Source organism: Mercenaria mercenaria, chromosome 16 (genome assembly GCF_021730395.1).
Source record: "Mercenaria mercenaria strain notata chromosome 16, MADL_Memer_1, whole genome shotgun sequence".
In the NCBI taxonomy this organism is placed as follows: Eukaryota; Metazoa; Mollusca; class Bivalvia; order Venerida; family Veneridae; genus Mercenaria; species Mercenaria mercenaria.
Window position 1 is genome coordinate 38,964,834 of NC_069376.1, and position 24,927 is coordinate 38,989,760.

The following is a 24,927-nucleotide window of genomic DNA, read 5'->3' on the forward strand; positions in this document are numbered from 1 at the left end:
TATAGTTGAACATTCCTGTTTTTGCAGTTTTTCTCATGAACTTTTATAAACCGTTGTAACGCTTTTTTTCTATAAACATTGATAAATATAGAACGACACTCAACATTATTTTTAGACGCTATCATCATGTGGGGACCAAAGAAAAAATGCGCATGCATTTTGAGGGTTCTATTTATAGACACTTGTACCGATTGGGGAAATCAGCATGATTTACTTTGCCTTATTTTAGGTAAGAACCACTATCGTACTAAATAACATTACCTAAACAACGGACCGTTCCATTATTAGAAATACAAAAACATTGCTGACCTCAAAACCGAACTATAGGTAGCGCACATATTTATGGCACAAAACAATATTATAAAATTAGTCTCAGTACACTAAGTTTATACTTTAGTCAGTGATTCCTCCTTGGCCGAGCGGTCACGATGTTTTCGTATTATACCTTTTCGTCTGGAGTTCGATCGCATTTTTTTCAGCTTAAACATGTTAATTCCTAGATCATAGTAGGCATATACTTTAATATATAAATATATGTTATTGTTTTGTCTGTTTATATTTCAAAACGTCATAATACTGCGTGATACCTATACGTGTCCGCTCTCTTGATAATCATATTTTGTATTATTTACTCTAACTACCACGAGATGTTTGCGAGGTTGTCTGTGTCGGGAATTCCGTTCTTTATAAACTGGGAAACCGTTGTCAGAAACTGTAGATGAATGTTTTAATCTTAAATTTATAAGGAAAACAAGATTTTCAACAGAATTTGATGAAAACATCGAATATGCAACTTATAGGTGAATATAGCAAAAGTTGGATTTTTTAAATTTGACACCACGATGAGTGGGTTAGTCGCTTATTTTCACATGATGATTTTTTATGGATGTACCGTCTTCTACTTTGCCTTATCTTAATTTTATTGTTAATTTTTTTTAAAGTTTCTGCCAAAGCATTAATATTTTATTTCTCTGTTCAGTTTAACCATTTATTTGTACCTGTTGCTAAAAGAGATATTGAAATTAGTTTTGTCCGTCATATTACTTATGTCTTTGTTCATTCTGGTCAAACATGCATAAGAAAATTACCTTTGAGAGAGTAACTCCGCTGTAAGTTTGCGTCTGATCTCTTACATTTCTTTATTCTAAATTGGAAATGAAATGAGTTGTTTTTGAATTTAAGATGCCTGTGACCTTTGGTTTACTATATTGTTTGTGTGATACTGGTCAATGTCATGTTTAGCTGAAATAGTGATGCTTACCGGCCGATGTTTACCCGCCAACAGGGTTGTTTGCCGTAGAGATGTTTACTTACAGTAGCGATGTTTACCTTTGTCGATGATAGTATTAGTTGACTTCATTGTTTTTGTGATATTAGTCAATTTTATGTTTACCTGTCATAGAGATGTTACCTTCCGTACAGATGTTTGCCTACTAGTGCATTGAGATATATACCTACCTTTGGAATGTTTACTGCAGTCAAAGATAGTATTGATTTGGTTTATCGTCACATTGGAACAGTTATAGGTCATATGCGACTTTGTTTGATGGTGGGGGAAGACCTCCTAGTTTCCTTCTAGGCATTATTTTAGACGTGGGCGTGGACGTGCACCTGTGTCGAAATATCGCCTTTCGGGGGTGGGGGGTTGAGCGGGTGGGGGAGGGGGGTGATGGGTTGAGTGGAGGGGGAAGGGGCGTGGGAATGTGATAATTGGCGATTTGATTGTGCTCTACTTAAATGTGTATATAACGATGTCCATTTTTTGGCAAAAACAATGTAGAAAAACGATACACATGCGTTCATCGTTATGGTAATAAAATGCGATTTTTATTTATTAAATGAAGTCGAAACATTTTTGTATTCCCTTCAAGAACAGAAACATCGAATATAAAATTCAGTTAACTCGTTAACTTACAGACCTCTTTCATACTTCCAGAACTGGTGGAGTAAATTGGCATCGAGTCAAATGCGCACAAAGGACACTTCATAGTCCCTGTTTGTTAATTTTGGCAAAGAAATAGAGCACAACAGATTATGTATATATTTCCAACAGTGCTTTATATGTTTAATACAGAAAGTAAATAACAAAACATAAGGCCATATATGTTCTATGCAAGTGTCAGCATTTTGAGTTAAATTATATCCTTTAAATAGAATGACATGCTGACAGGTAAATAAAGGCAGAACTTTCTCTTACTTTCAAAAATGATATCAGCATACATTTAATACTCGATAAACTTCTAATGTAGAATAAATAGGTCAAGTAGCTATAAAGTATGCTAGCTATGACTTCATGCAAATAGAACTATAATTTTCCTTTCAGTTTAAATATCGCCAGCACAGAATCCTAAATATTTGAGTGGAAGCGTGTGTGTTTGTGTTCTTTTCAACATTTTTTCAGTCATGTATTAACGACGGTGTCCACTTGTAGCAGTGAGCACAATGCCCAACTTTATAGTGCTGCCTCACTGGAATATCACGCCGTAGACACGTGAAATAATATCCATCCAGTCACATTTTACTGACACCGGGCTTACCAGCCCTAGTACTATCCTCTAAATGCTATGCGCGAAGCGAGGAAGCAACTAGGACCATTTCAATTTTACGTTTTTGGTATGACGCGGTCAGGGATCGAACCCACCACCTGCCGCACTCAAAGCGGATGCTCTACCACTGGGCTACCGAGGCGGTCAAACATGGTGACAAAGAAGTACGTATATTTTGCCAAACTGAACATGTTTAGTAGATCTCTTAAGTACATACAATAATATCAATATAATAATGTAATATTAAAAATAGGAATGTCAACGAACATTCAAATAATTGCTCGTAGTCTCAAATATTAGTGTTTCACTATTGAAATATTTGAAAGACAAAAATGAAATCATTAACGAAAATGCTTGATCGATTTAATTATATGTATCAAACCCGTTGACTACATTTGTACAATATGTGTCTTGGCATTTTTATATTTGCCTGCCAATTAATATACATCGCTATGATGGTGTCATATTTAACATATCGGTAATCCACACTAATCCACACTAGCTGAATAGTAAAATGCTACATACCATTAACTAATAACAAAGAATCGTTTCCTTTTTATTGTGTTGATGTGAGGTACAGAAAGAGTAATAACACTTCGACCTGTCTTCTGGTATTAAGGTAGTTCAGCATGTTTGATAAAGAGGAAGTGATGGCATAATGTCATTTATCCGGATAAAGTAGAATAGAGTCTTCTGTAACAACGACATAACAAACGTCGTTATAGCGCCCCGCTAAACGTCGCCCCGCCGAACATCGTTATGGCGCCCCTCCAAACGTCGGCCCATCGGAAGTCGCCCCTACAAACGTCGCCACGCCGAACGTCGCCAGGTCGAAATTGCTGACTTGAAATTTAATAAAACCAGGCCCTGGTTGCCTTCGTCTTTGCTGCTCGTTAAATGAACAGAAAATACTTTAACAATACGTGATTTTCATGTGACAATCATTACAGGGTCAGTGCCAGTATACTAAAAATCTAGTAATTTCGAGTAGGTTATCTTAGACAAATATATCGTCACCTCAACGCAAGAACTGCATTGACTTAAAGAAGAACTTATTCACCTTTTGCTCTAAGGTGACGCTATAACTCTTCCAATATAGATAGACTTAACTCATTCCGCTTGCAAATCGCAGATTTCAACGAACTGTATTTGTGTTTGTTGTTATACGAGTTAACGTTTTAAGGTATTGGACCCCTAATAGTAATGTTTAAAGAATGGCATTTGTTTGGTATATTCTTAAAGTTGACCGTGTTTTGCACTGTGTTGCAATTTTTAAACAACTTTTACCATGCCTTTTTTGTCAATTTTGTATAATTCATGATATTTCCTCAAGCTCAAGTAGAGACAAATTTTAAAGTGATGGGCAATATCCAAAACGCTCGCAGAGAATTCATTTTACCTTTAATTTGGTAAAAGAAACATCAAACTTTTGGTAAATAATCATTAAACACACCATAGAGCTGTCAATATGATATTTTCTAGGGTGCTTTTTGTAAAAGGATTTAATGAGACAGAATTCTAACTCCAACATTGGAAAATTAAGGTCGATTCCTGTGGTAATTATTTTGAATTTTGCTCACTTCATTCAGAAATAACCTTGAGGCAGAAGTAAAACCTACCTATATTTTTTCCACAATATGCAATTTAAAGAGTGAATGCGAAATAGAGAACGTTTACCGAATGTAACTCAATATTTTCAAAGATGTCTAACTCTACCCCTTCTGTTTCAGAGATAAATTCACTTTGAACAGCAAGAAATCGCTTATGAAATGAAATTTTTCAGATTTGTACAACAAATCAATAAAAAAAAAAAACTCAGTAGAAAAAAATGAAAATAAGGGGAAAAAATTGGTCCCAGTGGGGCTTGAAACTACGCACCCCTGAAAATTGCAGTCAAAGTAGGTTTATGGTAGGAATTGAATACACTTCAAAACGGAGATACTCTTTTACGGCCTAATACCTTAACAACAATATTTGGACATGTAATTACATACTAATGTTGTTAATTTTCTTTGTTCCAGCTATGACACAAGAATCAGACCTCGTATAAACCAGTCACATATCATTCAGATGAACACGACGTTCGTGCCGCAGAGCATATTAGAGTTTGACACGTCTGAACAAAAGTTTTCTGTCCTCGGCTACTTCCGTATCCACTGGAATGATGAAGTGATCACTTGGAACCCGGCGGACTACGCCAATACAAACACAATCAAAGTGCCTATAAGCGAAATGTGGACTCCAAGTTTGATAATTCTGAAGGTAGCTTTTTATAATAAAAGAACATTTGGCTTAATTGTATGTTTTATTGTTACTCCACCATAACGTTTATCAACGTGTAAAGGATGGCCTATGCACACTTCGTTTATACATTCATACACGTGAAAACGATTTTACGTCAGTCAGAAAAGGAAATACAATTGTAATTCATGTAATGTATCGCCAATGTTGTTTGTTAAGATGTACACACATTTCTTGAAATGCAAAATGAAATCAGACAGAAGATAATTAAGTTGATTCAAGTATTGAACCCAAATTTTGGAAAAAAATAAACGTTGAAATGAGTTTACGTATGGTACTTTTTGAAGTTTCAAGGAAAAAAAAATCAAAAAGAAAACTCTATTTGATCACCGTAAAATTTTATTTGCAATGACTGTGTTTATTCTTGTGGAAATAGTTATCGCTTTTGGCATATGCCAGATTATTCAAAGTATAAAATATAATTCGTTTTAATCATATTATCACATTTACTGTATACAAGGTATTTGAAACTGTTATCGGAGAAAGTATATATGTCAAAAAGTTCCTTTTACAATAGGCTTTTGACGGTGATGGTGTTGTTGGCAACAGCCTAACTGATATCGCAAAAATCTCGTCAGAGGGTGATGTTCAGTGGGTTCCCGAAGGAATATATAGGTAAAGAAATTTAGTTAAGGTAGTGGAATCGGAATGACATTCGCTATTTTCCGTATTTTACGTATTCTCCGTATGCGATATCGTAATTCTTCGGTTGTTTCATGTAAATGCCGAGGGATTCCGATAAGATACGAGAATACATAACCATGTGGAAATTGCCCATTGTGACTACCTAAATTATATAAAATATAAGAAGATACCTTTCAAACATAGAACGCTTCCAAGCTGTGTAAAAGCAAACTAGGTTTGACTGATACTTTTCATGTGAGGTAATAAAATGTGCAAGTCTCCTAATGCTGACTTATTCTGCTTAAACCGGCTGGAGAAATTTTATCATTCAAAAATGAAAGAACGGACTATAAGTTTACGTGATACATTATTTAGTTGCATATAAGGTACCGTCTTTCGACAAGTAATAATCTTTTACGTATCTTTTAGCGAATATGGAATATATATATATATATTCCAGTTTGTATGCTTCACATGGATAAGCCTTCAGACTTATTTGAAACTGTTCATAATTGAAAGAATAATTGGTCTTCCTGTGTAACGAATTATCTGCAATCTACAAATGAAACATGTGTAAAAATGCGTTTATCACACAATGAACTAGGAACTGGTGCAAGTTACGTTTGTGGCAACCCAAAATATGTGCGGTTGTCATGTCAACAAGAAATAAAATACTGCTTGTTGATTAATAAAAATGATAAAAAATCACTAAATCAACTTTTATTACAAGTGAATTTTGTAGGTCAAACATTGAAAGTGAATACATATGCACCCATATAATGCTAGACTGATTTTTCATACCATATTTAAGCCCGCCAGCTTAGCTCAGTAGGTCGAGCATTGGTCTACGGATCGCGGGGTCGTGAGTTCGATCCTCGGGCGGGGCTTGTGTTCTCCGTGACGAATTGATAAACGACATTGTGTCTGAAAACATTCGTCCTCGTTGGCAGTTACTTGCGGAGAACAGGTTTGTACTTGTACAGAATCCAGGACCACTGGTTCGGTTAACTGCTCTCCGTTACATGACTGAAATACTGTTGAAAAACGGCGTTAAACCCAACACAAACAAACAAACAAATAATACCATATTTATAAATCAAACTTTTAGCTAATGGCGATTGAAATAAAACTTACTTTAATATTAAATTACCTCTTAGCATTTCATGCATGTAAAAAATGTTTTATGTAGATTTATTGTATGATTTCTGATATTGGCTCATATAATTCACCCTTAATGACAATCGGCAATTTACGTTTAATTACGAAATCTGCCGATGCTACTTCGACATTCTCCGGCTGCTAATGAAGTTCTTACAAGCTACCATACTGAGAATGCCGAAGTGCTATACGGAGAGTCCGTAATAGCACGGAAATTACCGATATTCATTACGGCTCCATCACCTGACAGGATCAAATATAATATTAATGTTAAAATACGAAACATTTAAGAAAGTTGAAATAACCATCAAATTATTTCAATGACGGAATGTATTTATTTCTAATTAGCCATTTAAACTGTCTTATATTTCAATTTTACAGTATTGTCTGTCATGTGGACATCAAGTACTACCCATTTGATGAACAGACCTGTACAGTTACTTATTATGTTTCCGACGAAACCATCGTGACTGTTGATCTGGACCATCCTGAACGTGTCACACTGGATGAATACACTGAAAACTCCGCTTGGAGAATAATCAGCATATCCAATAAACGATATCTGTTGTATAACACTTACCATATAGATGTAGAATTCAAGCTCCAGCGAAGAGCCAATTTTGCAACGTTTACTCTGATTATGCCACTGCTCATGTTGGCCTTTCTGAATATCTGTATATTCTTGGTTCCGATTGGCTCAGGCGAGAAGGGATCGTTTGCAATCACAATTTTCCTCTCGTACGGTATCTTCGTCACAATAGTTAGTGATACCCTTCCCGATAACTCCCTGCAAATCTCCTACTTCCTTCTTTTCATCATCGTCCTCCTGTTCATGAGCGTCATGTCAGTTCTCTACACAATCATCCAGGCAAAACTGATGGCGAGTATTGGCGATAAAGAATGTACCATCAACTGCCTTCGTCCTAAGAAGCGTTCAAGTAACAAGGTGATGCCTTTTAATCCAACAAAAGGCGGCGATGACGACACTGGCAAAGATCCTGAAGTCTGCACTGTTGATATGGACAATGACAACGATGATGAGTCTTACACCTGGGGGATGTTTCTGGAGAAACTAGACTCGATATTATTCATCATCTTCTTTGGGCTAATCCTTCTTTTTACTGCAGGATTCTTTAGCCTGATGCTCCAGAGAGTGAGTGAACCAAATTTGAAGGATATATAGATTGAACATGTACTCACACACTTTCTGATTATTAAGAAAATTTGTGAAATAGCATTCCTATCACACCTGTCTCTTTATATGTGTTTAGTTCGTCATAAAAATCCATAGGAATGAGAGAACTATCTTTAAGAATGTACTGAGCTGATAAACATCAAGAGAAAACAAAAAACTTAAAATGATTACATAATTTGTATGTAAACTGTAAACGTGGTCTCTTTTCTCACAGTCAGTAAAATAATGTGCAACAACATTGTATAATTACAAATATTTCATATTCTACCGTCTACGGCATTTGAAATCTCCGTCGCCGGATTGATGCAAACGACTTCATTGTCTTTAAAAGAGTACTCATTTGTGTTTAGCATCCTCAGTTGCAGGACAATTAGGTCATCTATGACACAATAAATTATATTACTACAGGACATTTTAGCGTTTTAGACATATGCCTCGTGAATATTAATATAATAGCAAAATGATTTTACTTCATTAACATTTTAAGATTTGTTTTTAAATAATAACTGACAATATACGAAATAAGAAAAAGAAAGGTCACTGCATATACGTTGTAATGCTAGGCATACTAATGTTATTAGGTATCATTTTTTCTGCGTTGCTGATGTGCAACTAATGTACTCTACTCATGTTAACAAGCCACTTATAAACTAAAATGAAGTGGTCTTAAGTTATATCGCAAAGAAATATATGAACAACATTATAGCCAGAAGCTTAAGCATGAGCGGTTGTTAGATAACTTACCAGACAGACGTACCTCAGGCTGTTTAAAAGCATATAAGCATATATATATAAAGCATTCAATCCTTATATTTGCAATTTTGCATAGCTCGCAACATATTGGTTTCTATGAGTATCAGAAAGTCAAAGTAATTTTCAAGCTGCAGATCATTTCACTATAAGATAGAACAACCAATAAACATTTCCGTGTTAAATTATGGTAAAAGTACTGTTCATGACTTTGAGTTAAAATATCCTTCAATCAAGCACAGAAATATATCTACTCATTTTTGAATATTAGCATAGGAATGTTCTGTTCAAATTTTGGTGATAGATTCTTTTCTTCGAACAGCGCCATTTTGTTTATGTTGTCTTGTTGTCAGACTGCACGTTTAGTATCGCAGTAAAAGCTGTCATGATAGCATTGCTTCGAAGTTGTTTTACGTAAACAAATATTTTTTACTTTGTAATCAAATATAATAGTGATTTTTTTCTAAATAAGTTGTAATTTTAGGACCAGTTCATTTATTTTACGATCCATGTAAACAAATATCTATGTAAACAACAACTTATGAACTGTCATCCATCTAATAATGAGTATGCCAATTATATTTACCTTCATTTCATTTTTTTTCGGTCAAGAGCTGAGTAGTTTTATTTAGATATAATCCACATCAGAAACATATGATTGCCGATCTACTTGCACATCGTATAATAATTTCTAATTCTTTGTAGTTCAATGTAAATATTGAAAAAAATGTTTGCCTTTCATATTGTTTTTTATTTAGATCTTCGCATAAAATAAAATTAAAAAAAAAATGTTTCATTTTGTTATTGTAATGTAACACTTGTGTACCTGAAGTTTGTCTTGGAACACAACACGTTACGACCAGTTCTAACAGTTTTATTTTACTACGAAGAGCAATGCACGGTTAGTTACAAATGTTCAGTCTAATTTCACAGATATAATTCAATGAGACTTTTAAAACAGTTCTGTTAACAACTCTATAAACATAAGATTTTAATAAATCTACTTCAGCCTAGCTCTTAACCAAGCTTATTAAGTTTCAGCTCATGAGAGCGGAAATAAGACCCTTAGCCCGTCACCTTGGCACCTCTCCGACCACAGAATATATTGAGTTTATAAAGGATTATACAGGAAAACACAGCAGGCACATTATCTAATTTCCCGATCACTTAAGGATACGTACAAGCTCAACAAGCCTTAAGCTACTGAAAATTGTCAAATCTTGTCTGACTTGTCAATTTATGAAATGTACAGTTTTCATCTTAATTATCCGAAAGAAATACCAAAATAGAAAATTTTAAACCTAGTTATTACATTACATTATTATGTTTAAACGCAATTATGTTACAACATACTAGTATCATTTAATATGTCTTTTTATTTATGGCAATGTTTTACAATTTCTTTCGTGCGAATCTAAGTAGTGTTTGGGATCCTCCTGAAAAGCATTAGCTTTACCATTTTGACATTATATCCACATTAATAGGGTTTCCACTTCTTACTTTCTATCTTACTTTTGGGAAATATTTATTTAAGAACATTTGCTACTTTTGTCTTACATGTGGGAAATACTTTATTAAGAATTATCGTATTTTAAGATGATTTTATATTAAAGAATGTACTGTTTTGTGTTGAATATAGCAAGATATAACAAGTGAAGGTCTTTCACAGACATAGATAGTATACAACAAGCAAAATAATACTTGACTCGGTTTTAGAATATTTATTTGGGAGAGGTAATGCAATCTGCAACACCACCACGTTTCTGCTTCAATGGAATTATTCAAAGGGCAAGGAAAGGCTAAAAAAAGTTACCTTTATATGAAGGCCATCCTCAAGCCTTTAAGAAAATGGCTGATCATGGTGGCAGCCAATTTAGTGTGTTTACTACGTCATTTACACACTGCTGAATTCTTTATTTAGCAAATAACCTTTTAAATAAACTAATTTTATTTATTTCTTGAGTGTAAGATGTGAAACATGGTAATCCCTTGGTAATCCCTTTCATTATAGCTTGAAAAAGTAGAGAAAGTATTTTACAGAAACAAATAAATACATATGTATCCAGAAATTTGAGAAGTCCGCCATTTTGTTTAGGTTTCAAACAAAATTGGAAACAAAATGGCTACCATTTTGATATAATATTTAAATGCTGATAACTTTGAAAATTCTTTTACTTATTTAAATGAAATAAGAAATCCTAGCAGATTGAAGTAACATAAGAACAACATTGCCTTTCCCTTTAACAAAAATACTGAATGTGTCGATGTAGCCCAATTGGCAATTATTTGTAGAGTTCACGATAACCCAAGTCTGGATTTATAATTAACTAAAATATGCAAATATCGTAGATATTTATTATCATATATTGATATCAACAAAGCTTGAATAAATACATCAATGTGAAGATAGGTAGTGCCTAAAATACCGTATAGCTGGTTATTTCTACGGGTGGAATATTTCTGCGTTTCTGCGGTCTCTCGGTATAATTGCAAAAATATTTCCAGCAGAATATTTACCAAGCAAAAATTTAAACCGCAAAACAATCTGTATTTTTCTCACCATTAATTTGTTCATGCTTTGTTACCAGATATAATCCGAAGTTCACAATATCTAATTATTGAAAATTACCGTCGCTATCTATCAATTACCGATAATGATATAATTGAGTGTGATGGTCAATCAAAGAGCTAACTGTTAATCCAGTAGAAAACATAAATAAAATAAACTGGGTGAATTTTCACAAAGATTGTTCTTAATAGTGCCTTGTTAAGATATTACTTCCTATACTTTAGTAACCTTTATATAACCTTTATACCGGATATACCACAGTTTGCAGTTGTATTTTGTACAAGTTTTGTTGGCCTTAAAACGGTAGAATGAGTATCTTACGATGAATACTGAAAATGACAGTCGGGTAAAGGATTTGACTGGCGATAGTGTGCTTCAGGAAGTAAATGATAAATTACAAGAATGTAATTACTTCCCGTCCACCCCGGGAACTTCTGGAACTGCAACAACCCTTAAATCTAGGGACAAATATGCATCATACACACCATCTGACAGCGCTAGCATTGGAATATATACTGCTGAACCAATTTAGTTTTTTTGTGTTTTCACGCGCTAGTAATTCTCACGACGACGCATTATGCGTGGAATGACCTCCTTCTTAGCATCGGAAACGCAGAATTTTCTCTTCCTTTTATGTGAAAACGCAGAAATAAAACAAGCAAAAATGTATGCAGCAATTTTTAGGGCCAAAACGCAGAATTATTTGACCGCAGAAATAACCCGCTATACGGTACTACATAATATGTTTATTTATTTCACATCTATATATTTTTAACTAATTGGAAGCTTTTCTTTCTAACACGTGACAATACAATAGAAGCAGTATTGTACAGTGTGTCACATTTTCTTAAGTATATATAGTAATATCCGAAATTTACAATCCACAAACTCCATATTTTTTCATATTGGACCCCAATCCCAAAAATCCATATCTTTTTCATATTGGACAGGACAACTCTTCCGATTCCTTATAAAGAGACATTTGGAAATACTTCTCTTGTTTATAGCGACAGCTGTAATTTTTTATACAAATTGCAATAACTTTCTTACCTTTGAACGAAACATGTTAGTGTAAGCACTCAATTTCTTAGTTAGAACGTTTCCTATCCAATTATCACTGGTTCGGTTCAAAATTTCACGAAAAGTTGTTTGCGAAATTTTTGGCTCTGAGAGTAAATCTAAACGTATAGATCTATGAGTTATCAGAGATGAACGTATTTTAAATTAATGTGTGTTGTTGTTTGCGAGATAAAATGTATGAAGTTTTGTTTTCTACATCTATCAATTTTATGGTGTGAAATAAAGAGGTTATTTAAAAGTGTTGAGTACAATAATGAATTCAACTGGACTTGTAAACAGCAGTGATAACCCATATTTTGACTCGTCACTCGGCATATTGATTATTACTGCTGTGTACTCGTTCAATAGAGTTCGGTATTGTACTCAACACTGTTAAATAACCTCATAATATATATGGTTAAATTACAGTTACATATCTTAAATAAACAACAAATCAAGGCTTTGTATATAGTTGTAAGTTAAACAGGTACTAGGTATATGAAAACATGTTCGACACATATTACTCACTAAAAGAATGAAGCGGTACAAATGTATTTATGTTTAAAAGGATGTATCGGCAGTATAACTATCCCGTAAACTATCGAAATATCCTAGATATGTATTGATATGGACAAAACCTAACTAGATACATCATTTTCAAGATATCAAGTGCAATCGAGAACCTACTCGCCTGAAAAGGGAGATTTAGTTACGGAAGGCGGGTATGGGTAATTTAAGCAGAAGTCTGGATACGTATAAAGAACTTAGGGGTCATTTGGTCAATATCAAGAATAAATAACAAGTAGTACTATTGTGATCTATATTTTGCCTTTTTATGAAACTGAACATTTCTGAATGCGAATATGGCATATTTGGTATAAAAATGATGCTTGCAATTTATATAAAATGAATATACGAGTTTGATGTTTAAATTAATATCATTCTTATTTTTCATCTATTGTAAAAAAATCGGATTTCATTTCTTTTAATCGGCATAAGTAAAATGTTTCTTCTAGGTAATTATCTCACCTGTGATTAATTTCCTACTTTTGGCTTTGCTGAGTTTGGTATGCTGTACTAGGGTAATGAATATCACTTATATTATTACTTAACAATAGGGCTTTATTATTCTTGCTTGTCAATTCTGACTTCCTTCCCTAAATGTTTATTGTTTTTATTGTTGTTTTTTTACATTGACACTTTTTGTTATATCAAAAACATATTTTTAAAACAAGAGTAAGTGTATTCAAAATGTCAAAACTTGTGAACAGTATGTTAACCAGATATTTTTAAGAAAGAATTGTACATAAAAAATAAAACATAAGATAAATGCTTTGTGATATGTAGATAAATAGAAAAAAGGAATACATACTTGGTGTGATATTAATAGAAAACTACTACGTGTTCAGTAAATATAAAATACTTGTTGATGATATTAAACTGGAAAGTCCTTTGTGCTACTTGACAACAACTATCTTATGTCGCAAACGAGAGCTACAGTCATTAATCCGCTTGTTGCTGCGAAGCGGCAGTGTATAGTCTTACATTGTGAATAGTTAATGTCTATGAAGAACTGTGCGAATTTATTAAAAAGTTTTCTTTAACTTAAGAACTGTGAATTATAAACTGCATAGTGAAAATATTTATTTTGGTTTGAAATAAAATTGTAAATAACCATCAGCAATCGCCTTAGCCGAAGCAGTCTCATTCGACCAACACAGAATTCAAAACTTTAAACATTCCGACATCACCAACACCCTTCATCGTTTCATTCATAATAATGCAACTGATATTTTGATATCATATTTTTTTCGACAGTTTTAATCAGAGCTGAACAATTGCAAGTCCAAAACAAAATAGAATGTATGTCGTATCCTAAAAGGTACTAAATAATCCCAAAGGAAAAAAAATAACAAGCAAAATTAAGTAACAGAAATAATGTGATTTAGACACACTTCAGCATACTTCAAAACAAGGCGGCCAAACTACTGATATCTGATTTACATCGTTTATTAAAACAGGCAATTAATATAAGAAAATACATCGCCAACGTTTCTAAAACTGGAACTCTTTATTTGCGTTTTCACCAAAATTTCGATGTGCATATTTGCATGAAATGTTACACGGGATACTAATTTTATGAACATAAAATGGTTGAACATATGAGCGTACAAATACTTTTTAAACTTTAATCAGGCAATTGAATGTATTGTTTGTGACGCATTAGGCTTACACTGGAAAGTATAGACTTTTACGTGAATTCAATAATTCATATTCAGCACGACACTAATAATTTTAATAGTATCATCTTATTCAGCCTGACAATAAATATTTTACAAGTGACAATTATTTAACCTATTTTATATTTTCAAGTGAAATCCATTTTGCATGATCTCTTTAGTTCATTAAAATAAAGTAACTGACAAATGCCAGACATAATGTTTTCCTGAATTTGTACCTTGATCAATTCAGAAGCCTTTACGTTCTTGTTTTAAGCATCGTCAGTACACGTGTACACTGTGTGTCTGTTAACAGAAATCAGCTATTAACCGATGTTTTGATAATACAATTCAGGGCTAATTCATTTTTTGTTTGGTTTAACGTCGCACCGACAAAAGTATAGGTAATATAGCGAGTTTCCGGCTTTGATGGTGGAGGAAGACCGCAGGTGCCCCTCCGTGCATTATTTCATCATGAGCGGATAGAGCGGGTAGAACCGCTGAGCTTAATCGCTTCCTCCTATGAAGAATTCAAAGTCCCAACTGAGACACAGGCTGAGGCATCGGTGAGGGGCAAGTGATTTGAAGTCAGCGACCTTAACCACTCGGCCAGGGAGCAGGGATAATTCATGATACTTATGCTGTACAACGTACTAAAATGTTACTGATAATAATATCATAATAAAAGCAAATGAAATTTTTGATAAACATGCCTTTTCTTTACTTAGGAATTGTAAAATAAATAAGTTTAGTTCAGATTTGTGTTTTTATATTTTTGGTCCTTTGAAATCATGAAGTGCATTCAGTTTTGAAATATATGACAGAAATAGTTTTAAGGCTGTTCTGCATGTTTGGTAAACAGGAAGTTACTGCGTAACGCAATGTATCCGAATAACGTAAAATAACGCCTGGACTTGGTTTACGAGAACAACAATTATTTCATGATTTATTGGCAACCCATGAATAACGTCATTTTTAAAACGACAATGTTATTATTTTTCTAAACATTAAATATCATAAATGTTGACACCACGAGTTATTTTAGATATTGTCTTTAAAATAGCTTGAAGTGCTTGAGTACCGTTTATCTTTAGCAAATAGTTCAATAACAAGCAAACGGACTTACATATTTTATTTGATCATATAATAGCCCATATGTTTATTACAACTGTGGGAAGTTTGAGTTAAATCTACATTGTAGAACATATTATATTTGCAAAATATATTATCAAAATTGTGCTCTTCCCATAGACCCAGATCACGAAAACTTGCGGAGGCCCACTCTTTTCAAATCAGTCGAGCAAAACATCAAGCACACGACCCTATCTCTTTTATTTGTCGAATGGCCGAAGTGTATTCTGAAGTTTTGACAAATCAAGGTTAAATCGAATTCTGCATTAAAGAATATAGAATAATCTGAAAGTGCAGAACTTTGTTTAGCCGATGCAAGAACTAACAATAGGTATGGAGACGTCAATATTTATTCGACATTTCAAGCGTATTTCACATCGGTTGTATGGCATCAATTTTTCACTTCAATATATAACTCCACGTTTAACATCTAACGTCAACGTCAACTATCTCAATAATAAATTATATAACAAAAATACTTGTAGTATGCGTAATAAGTATGTAATAAAATTATTAGTTATGCACCAAAAAATATGTACTCATTCTCCTTAGAAGTCGCACAATATCTCAGCTGCAGAACCACTGAATAAGTCTCAAGCCAAATCTTATAATATATATAACAATATGTAATACTGGTGGAGACTGACCAAACAGCCAGACTTGGAAACAGAAATCGACAGGGATCAGACAAAATGAATACACCTTTTGTTTTAATATAAACTAATGAAGATATACTACTGAATAGTGCCCTATTCGCCAGCTACAATGATACAGTCCGGCAGATGGTAAAAGAAAGAAATCAGACCATTGCAAAACAGCTTTGTTTTGAAAAAATATATATGTAACCACAAATAAACTTTAAGAAAAGTCTGAAAAATAGATTTACTAGCGATCAAATAAGGGTGGGGATTGGGTATTAAACTTTATCGAATAATACACTATTAAATGCAAAATTAAATAAGCCTGTGGTTTCATACTTAATCTGGGATCTGTTGGACAAAAATACCATACCAAAGATAGCCTTTAGAAAAAACTACTATTAGATTTTGAAATGACTTAATTTTAACACTTAACATTTCGCTTAAAAACAACACCAAAGAAATTTATCTAATAATAGAAATAACTTTAACTTTTTCCCATACTTGACATGGTTTCTGGTTTAGCATTTCCTTATGTAAACGTCTTGACGACAGTTGTGAAAATAATTCCACGGCTCATTATAAGAAGTATACTCATTTTCCACTGGGTAAACAACTAAACACAATTGTATCCAGCTTTGCGGTACAAATATATATTTTATATAGTTTGATATTTGTATGAAAAATTACCAGAAATAAATAAAACATTCCTTTGGAATAACAATTTACGTGAATTATTAATTAAATGTGGTCACGACAATATACTTGATGAAAGAAGTCGATGTCTCAATGATAAAAAAGATATATATCGTATTAATGTAATTAACATAAGGAGTGGTGAAATACAAAGTAAACAAAGGATGACTTGCAATTCCAATACAAGCATATTTGTATTATAAACATATTTGTAGTGAAACACTACTTCAGTTTCAAAGAATTCTAGGCCAGGATTGACACAATTCCAACAATCCCAGCAGTAAACACACATTTAATTAAACGTGCTTGAAATTAGATTGTATAACTACTTATACATCCAATCAATTTGCATACTAAAAAACCAGTATTTGAGTGACAAGTCATGCTACTCAGTCGGATATGTTACTTTTCTGTTTTAAAATTAAATTGTTGGTCGTCTGCAGTTTTGACCCCACCTTATCAGACTATCCAAATATCGTAGTGAATGCAATTTTAACGCTTTCAAACGAATAATAGTGTAAACTTGCGTTTCTTGGCTTGTTTACAACTACGGATCATCGCTCGCTAAACCTTCAAAGATGTATTTAGACAGTGCAAGTATGTTGCTTTTTATGTCTATATACAGGTTTATCCGTATTGTTTATCTGTATTTGCTGCATGTTTATATATTTTAAACTGATGGCAAAACTATGATTATGTCTCAGTTAGTAAAATTAGAAGCTGATGAAATATTAGAAGGTAGTTGTTATCTCGTTTTGTTCTAAATTTAAGACCAGTATGCTGAAAAATAATAAATAAAGGTAATATCTTTTATTTCAATATATAGAGGATATTCAAACTTTTTCCATGAATTCTGCGGATAGATAAATCATTTAAAGAGTGCCTTAGCTTATCACGAGTTTAAATGCCGTTCAATCATTAACATACCAGATAAAATGTACCTTAAAGTGGTAGGGGTGTGGTTGTGATCTTTGTAAATCTTAAATTGTAGATATATAGCTTATTTCACCATTCCTATACTTTTTAGTTCAGTTTTCGACGTCACTGTCGAAGGATACTAATGCAGCCTAAACAGTTTAGCTAGTACGGATAATGAAATAGTTCCTCTAAAGTAGAAAACTGCTACAATTGTCCCGAGAATGTCCATTTAAGATATATTTTACTGAATCAATGGCGACTACACTAAATTTCACTAGGCGTTTCATAATCTACCGGTACGAAAGCCCCTACTTTCCATTAATTAACGAAATACAAAATGTATCTATAAAATACATTGAACCCAACAACACCTGTCTATATTTGACACGCTTTAAAGAGTTGTAAAGAATAAATAATGAGCTAATAGGTGACGCTGCGTTTTGAACAATGTAGATTGGCTTCAGATCGACTTTGTATAGACATGTTTACTTCTGTCCATTGGTAAAATGTCAGCAGTATACCTTCTCATGGACTGTATAGCCAAGACATGAACAAAGTACTAAAACTATACAGACAGTTCTTGATCGCTTGTGGTAATGCCGGTCAAGTAATAAGCACTCCCAGGACAATTATCTCTATTTTTACTACCTTTACATTTAGAATTTAAAACATTTAAATTACCAGATATATTCCGTAGTTAATGCATCAAGAAATATGACAATTAATAGCATAATAAACAATTCATGGCAACTTTGCTTTCCCCACCACAAAAAAAGAGAGAAGATTTTGTTTGAAAATTCAGTAAATGCATCTATTTGCGTTCAAATCACTTGAAATATTTAGTATGTCAGTTTTGTACCATACCAGTCTTGAAAATAACAAACATTATACCATTTGACAATTTTATGGAAAAAACACATGAAAATATGAGAAATCCTGAGATTGCGAGATAAGGGGATACCCAGATTTTACATGCTCCATGTAAGCATTCATCAGAACCTTCAGCCTGCTGACTGCAAGTAACCAGTTCAGACCAACATCATCCTGCACGTCTGTGTTTTGTAGTGAAACCCCGTTGGATAATAAGTGGTACTGCCCAAATAGAATGATGGACCAGTCCATTTTAAAAAAAATAGCCCTGTAAAATATAATAGCAGTTGTCATCCTCCACGCATATTGTTATTGTTAACACGAATATATCTTGTTTAATATGCTACTTTTTTATACGTTATGTTTATGTCATATGTCCATAAGGTTCATGACTTTTCAATAAATTTGAAACTTGAACCCGTCACAAGATGATGTATTGAACTTAATGTTCGTTTACGTAAATAGGTGCCCAGGTTTAAAAGAGCCTTTCCTAATGGGAAACCTTTTGTTCTGCATGTCGTATAGACTGATCTTCTGTCAATGCCAATGCAATATCAATAAGCGGCTATGATAAGTTTCTGTTGTGTATTTACATGTAGCATTCATTTACACGCAGAGCCTCACGTTTGCCATCTTGAAAAATTTACTATTTACGTAGAGTACATTAAATAGTAGCATAAAATAAGTTTTATAAAAGACGTACATAAACAACTATTTTCTGTATTCTGTTTGATAAAACGGTAAAAGTACATAAACAACTATTTTCAATATTGATAAAATGGTAAAAAGCTACGAATGCACAGTTGTGGAAAGAACATTTTAAACATTAAATACATTTGATATAACATTTTTAATTTTCATGCAGCTATATCGACAGAAATGACAACGATGAATATGTAGTCTACAATCCAATGATAAGCAATGACAACGGACATGATTCCGATAAAATGTGTTTCATATTTGTCCAGCAACAAACATTTATACCGATTAAGTATGTAATCTACGTCAAACAATAACAAGAGAAAAGGCACATATGAAAGGCGCTTAGCAACTATAACAGAAATGATTCCGATAAAAAATGTCTCTTCACTCAAATGAAGAATGTTGCTTTTTGCTCAACATTTCAAGAGGTGAGTGAATTTAGCGGTTTTGTTATTGATTTTATAATGAAATGGGTTTATCTTCAAAACGCATATGTCAAATGGTTTATACTAATGGCTTCATTTATGAAATCATAACATTTTTGAGCATGTTTAAAAGCATACAATGATAAAGCTTGTTCTTGCAAAAACACGTAAAGGCAAAACATAAAGCCGATACAGTGTCAAACGTTTTAAACTTTTGAAAAAAAAATCAATCAAAGTCACATGACATATTTTGTTTTGTTTGACTCATACCTCAGAAATAAATATTTCGAATAAAGATATGTTGTACTGCTATGAGAATTTTAATGTTTGTCTCTAAATCAAACAGACAAACGTATATTTTTTTGCTCAATTAGAAAAGAAAATGTAAAGGAACTAGATGAAATGAGAAATCTTAAAACTAGTGTTCATAGATTACAGAAATGTTGAGACGTCGAACAACTTTAAAAATGCCTGTTGCGTTGGAATTTGAATAATGTATTTATACCGTAGTCGATAATGAGTTAAATGCTGTACATACTACCGTAGAGAACCTAATGAGCCTTTAGGAAATAAATACTCTTTGACTATTTCGTCTTTAAAATATACGAAATTGTTAGATAAAGCAATACCATACATCATGAACTGTGTATATGCGTCGCAGTCTATTTGCTCTGTTTCAGAATCAGGAGAATGCCATCGCATCTAGTGCGGCGATTGAGAGAATACCTATACGGAGTAATTTATACTGTAGCTGCGTCTTGCACCTAATTGCCTTTTCCGAAGTGATACCGACATCTTCAGTGATACCAGCACCACCCAAATCAGCCTCCATCTTTATATTTATATTTAGATCATCTACGTATGAATAAATATATCTGAAACGTCACTAATTGAGACGATGTTACGAATAACTAGAAATAAATTGGAAGGTTAATATCACTGTATGACTATAAAATGACCGCTATATGACAATAAAATGATTCTCGAGAGATAGACAAAGACAGTTTTTTTAGTAATTTATGGTCATCCATATGCACACTATCGTAAAAAATTAAATATCATACGTGCCAATTCTTCTGATTAGTGTCTTATTGCAAAATTAACAATTCCTTTGATATAAATTATAAATTAATACAACAGTTTTAAGAAGTGGACATGTCTACATTTAAATAATATTTTTTTCTAATTAATCAACATCTTAAAGCATTTTGTACTATATACACATTTGTATGTAATATCAAAATTATTGAAATAGATATTATATTTATCTGTGAAACATTAAAATAGTAAGTTGAACTCAAAGGCGATTCAACCCACTAACAGTGCATCTGAATTATTAATTAAATGGTGGCATATTAAGAATAAAATGTCTGAATGAAGTCAGTGACTCGGAGAAAAATGATTGAATTATTAGAATATATAACAAAAACTAGTTTTCGAGTGTCGGTTTTCAACAGTATTTGATTAATGTAACGGCGGGGTGCTTAATTACTGCTCCGATAAAGCAATATCTTAAGTATGTTTGTATAAACTAAACGAGTGAAAAGGACTTAGCAATCTTTATCTAAAAGAAATTCTAAGCAAGTATTCACACTATGTTAACCGCAAAAAAAAAAACCAACACAATTTTAAGTGGCTTTTAAACAGCATGTGTTGAAACGTATTCTATTCATGTCATTAACCGCTTTTGAGAGGTTTTGTTTTACATCTGGCAACAGATACACTTTGAGCAACTTGCACATGCACATGATCGAACATAGTCTGCAAGGATTTATAATAACAGTAACAAGAGGGTGTGGGAGGGGGTACCGGGAGTTGTGTGTGAATTTACATGCAAATGTATTGATTTTAAGCTAACCTTCGTCGTTTTCATGAACGATAAATATTCAAACGATTGAAATAGTTTTAATATGTTTAGTTATCCCCCTAAATGCATAGTTTTGACCATATTTTAAACATTTTATGCTCGGTAATAGACCACCAGGCACGTATTTATTTTCGTAATTCAAATTACCTTGTTAATGATATAGCTTCAGAACATTATGTCACTGTTCTTTCAAGAACGACATCATGAAACAAATTTGAGAAAACGACATTTTTCGTGACGTCACCATTTATTCTGGTACTTTTATTATTGTAAAGAATTCTATCTATGTTTCAATATGAATTAATTTCGAACCTTAAGAAATGCTAAATATATAGCAAATTGCAATTAACACGTACATTTCAGGATAGACTTTATATAGTTTTCAGTCATTTTTCGTTTATATTTCAATTCTAAAGATTGGAACCAGTCTTTATTCTATTTCCATTATCAATCGTTTCTCTGAGAAAATCTCTAGAATAGACTCTCTTTTGACTCCGTTTAAATTAAGTTAGAATAGATCTTATTAAAATTATTTTTATATGTATTTTGTTCTTTTTTATATTCGGTCCAGCGGCTTTCTACCTTTGGGATACCTGTATTTTTCCATTATTAAAACAGAAACTGAATAATTTGATTAAACTCCTATTTTTATACAATGACATATTAAATGGCGTTGTACATAATAATAATAATAATAATAATAATAATAATAATAATAATAATAACAATATTAATAATGACAATAATAATAATAACAATAACAACTACAGCCTTATTTTAACAAACAGTCATGACCGCACCACTCCACTTGAGGTCATTTCACATTGTACGCCCAGAAGGGCTGCATATAAAGGTTCAAATCCAACAAGTGCGTTTAATTAAACAAACCTTGGAAATATAATATTGAAATGTGAAACCTTTTACAAAAAAAACTATCACTTGTTGTTTTCGCATAATAAACAGTTATCAAAAAATTTAAAACAATGCCACGACATCACTGAAATACAGTGTCTTAAGATTTTTTTTGAATGTGTCAAGTGATTTACTTTTGCGTAGTTCCAACGGCAGTTCATTCCAAAGTTTTGGACCAAATATACAGAAACTTCTATCATTGAATGTTTTGAACTTGTTGTATGGAACAACATAACGACATTCAGAATTTATTTTCTTACGATCTCAAACATTGTCTACTAGGAATATACTCTGTAAGCAATTCTGTTAAATAAATAGGTGCTCTGCCGGTGTGACAGCTATACATAAATGAAAGTATCTTGAACTCAATTTTTGCTTTCACCGGCAACCAATGTATTAAGTGATACAATGCTTGTTTAGAACTGTCAAATTTCCTCCTGTTAAGGACAAGTTTTGCGCACATGTTTAGAATACGTTGCATCTTACGCACCTCGCAGTTAGCTACACCATACAGTATGACATTGCAATAATCCAGATGTGAAATAACTAGAGACAAAACTAAAATTTCAGTGACTGCTTTTGTTAAATATTTTCGGATGTACTTAATTCGTAGTAGTAATTCAACATGGCTGTACGACATTTGTGATTTACATGATCTTTAAAGTTCAAGGTTTCGTCAAGAAATGCAAGTTCTTTTTGCCTTTGCGACCAGAGCAGGCCGTGGTCAGCCTGCACACAGAAGTCTGCACAGTAATGTTGTTGTAGTGGTGTTACCAAGTCGTTAAGTTTCTGTTGTGAAGTCAGATGATTCCGTTGTTTTTCTTCATTTTCGTTAAAGATATAAAGATGTAGAGGTCATCAAAGTGAAAACATTGTCTGCTGAAAGTCAACGTTTCTACACGGGTATCCTCAATTCTTAAGCTATTCACCTGAAGGACACTTCTGTTAAATTCCTTCGCCTTTTTTTAATTTGTATTTAATGTTAACCTGTATTGCTGAATGAAAGAATCAATTCAATTAGATGAAACAAATCGCTGCAATTGTGTACAAGACGAATTCTATATTCGTGCAGTGTGATCATGACCTGCATTGTTTGCTATTCAGCCAGTATCTTTTTGGTAAGCAGCCATTTTAACAGTTATTGTACTGTACAAATGGAAAGATGGACACGTTCATTATAGAAATTAAGCAGGGAAATGGTTAGTGTCAAATACAATTCTGTTTGCAAGTGTAAGAGGACAATTGTTTTGGTAAATTATTGGCGGATCAATACACTGTTACTATGGAAATAAAATTTTTGGAGAAAATCAGATTTAGTCTATGACGAATTATGATCCAGTAGATTTGCACTTTACTCTGAAAATACATTTTATGATAACTTATGTCAAATCTATCAAGAATTGCGTTGTTGACATTTTTGGCCGTGTGTATAATGAGCATGGCCTCCATCCGTACGCTTATCGTTGTAATGTTTTATCTTGCTTTAAGATTTATATTTACCATTTAAAATTTTTGACGTAACTTCAGATTTTGTTTTATTTTATTGGTATATGTGAAACACCGCCACAGCAAGATTATGACAACTTTCCAGCTTTGAATGAAAAAGGAATGTCCCTTTAGGCAATATTATATGCATGATGTTACCAATGCCAAATCACCTCGATGGCTTGGAACCTCGTATGATTTAGTTCTACGTTCAATGGTGAGCTTGGAACTTATAAAGGATAACGTGATTCGAAGTCAACGATCGTTATCATCTCGTTTTGAGATCCCAACCATTGAATAAACGCATAATACCACAAATCAGTAATTAAATATAACTATATACCCTCAAATTAATTCAAATCGTAAATTTCACTTTGTAAAACATACAGCATATTAATTTAGTCACGTTTTGCTTCAATTAATGTATTTTGTTCATTGCAAGTCAATATTTAAAGGTGATACCTAATCATACTCATTTCTGAAGATTACAAGGGATATATATCCATTTAAGAACATTTAACTTCGTATACAAGACAAAAAATCTAAGATCCATTCTATTTTATTCAATGAGTAGTAGCATTTACATATCATAAAAATGTAAACAGTATATTTCAAAATCAAAAAAAAAAATGGCACGAAGTAAGTCATTAAGGTATTAGATCACTAATAGTAATGTTTACAAAATGGCCTTTGTTTGGTATATTCTGAAAGGTAACCGTGTTTTGCGCTATTTTGCAATTTTTAAACAACTTTTACCGTGCCGTTTTTTATAAATTTTGTATAACTTATAGTATCTCCTCAAGCTCAAGTAGAGACAAATTTCAAAGTGTTAGCCACTATCCAATACGTTTGCAGAGAACTC

At 32.9% G+C, this 24,927-nt stretch overlaps 1 protein-coding gene across 2 annotated transcripts in view; it reads left to right on the forward strand.

Annotated features, from left to right (window-relative positions):
- The window catches only part of LOC123539967 (acetylcholine receptor subunit beta-type unc-29-like), a 35,501-nt gene extending 26,161 nt beyond the window's left edge, over window positions 1–9,340 (forward strand). For both annotated transcript variants that reach the window (XM_053526774.1, XM_053526776.1), the window contains exons 2-4: window positions 4,568–4,808; window positions 5,365–5,462; window positions 7,011–9,340. In XM_053526774.1, the coding sequence (XP_053382749.1) occupies window positions 4,568–4,808; window positions 5,365–5,462; window positions 7,011–7,812 (1,141 nt within the window). In that variant the 3' untranslated portion in view covers window positions 7,813–9,340. The remainder of the gene's footprint in view (window positions 1–4,567; window positions 4,809–5,364; window positions 5,463–7,010) is intronic.
- The last annotated feature ends 15,587 nt before the right edge of the window (window positions 9,341–24,927 follow it).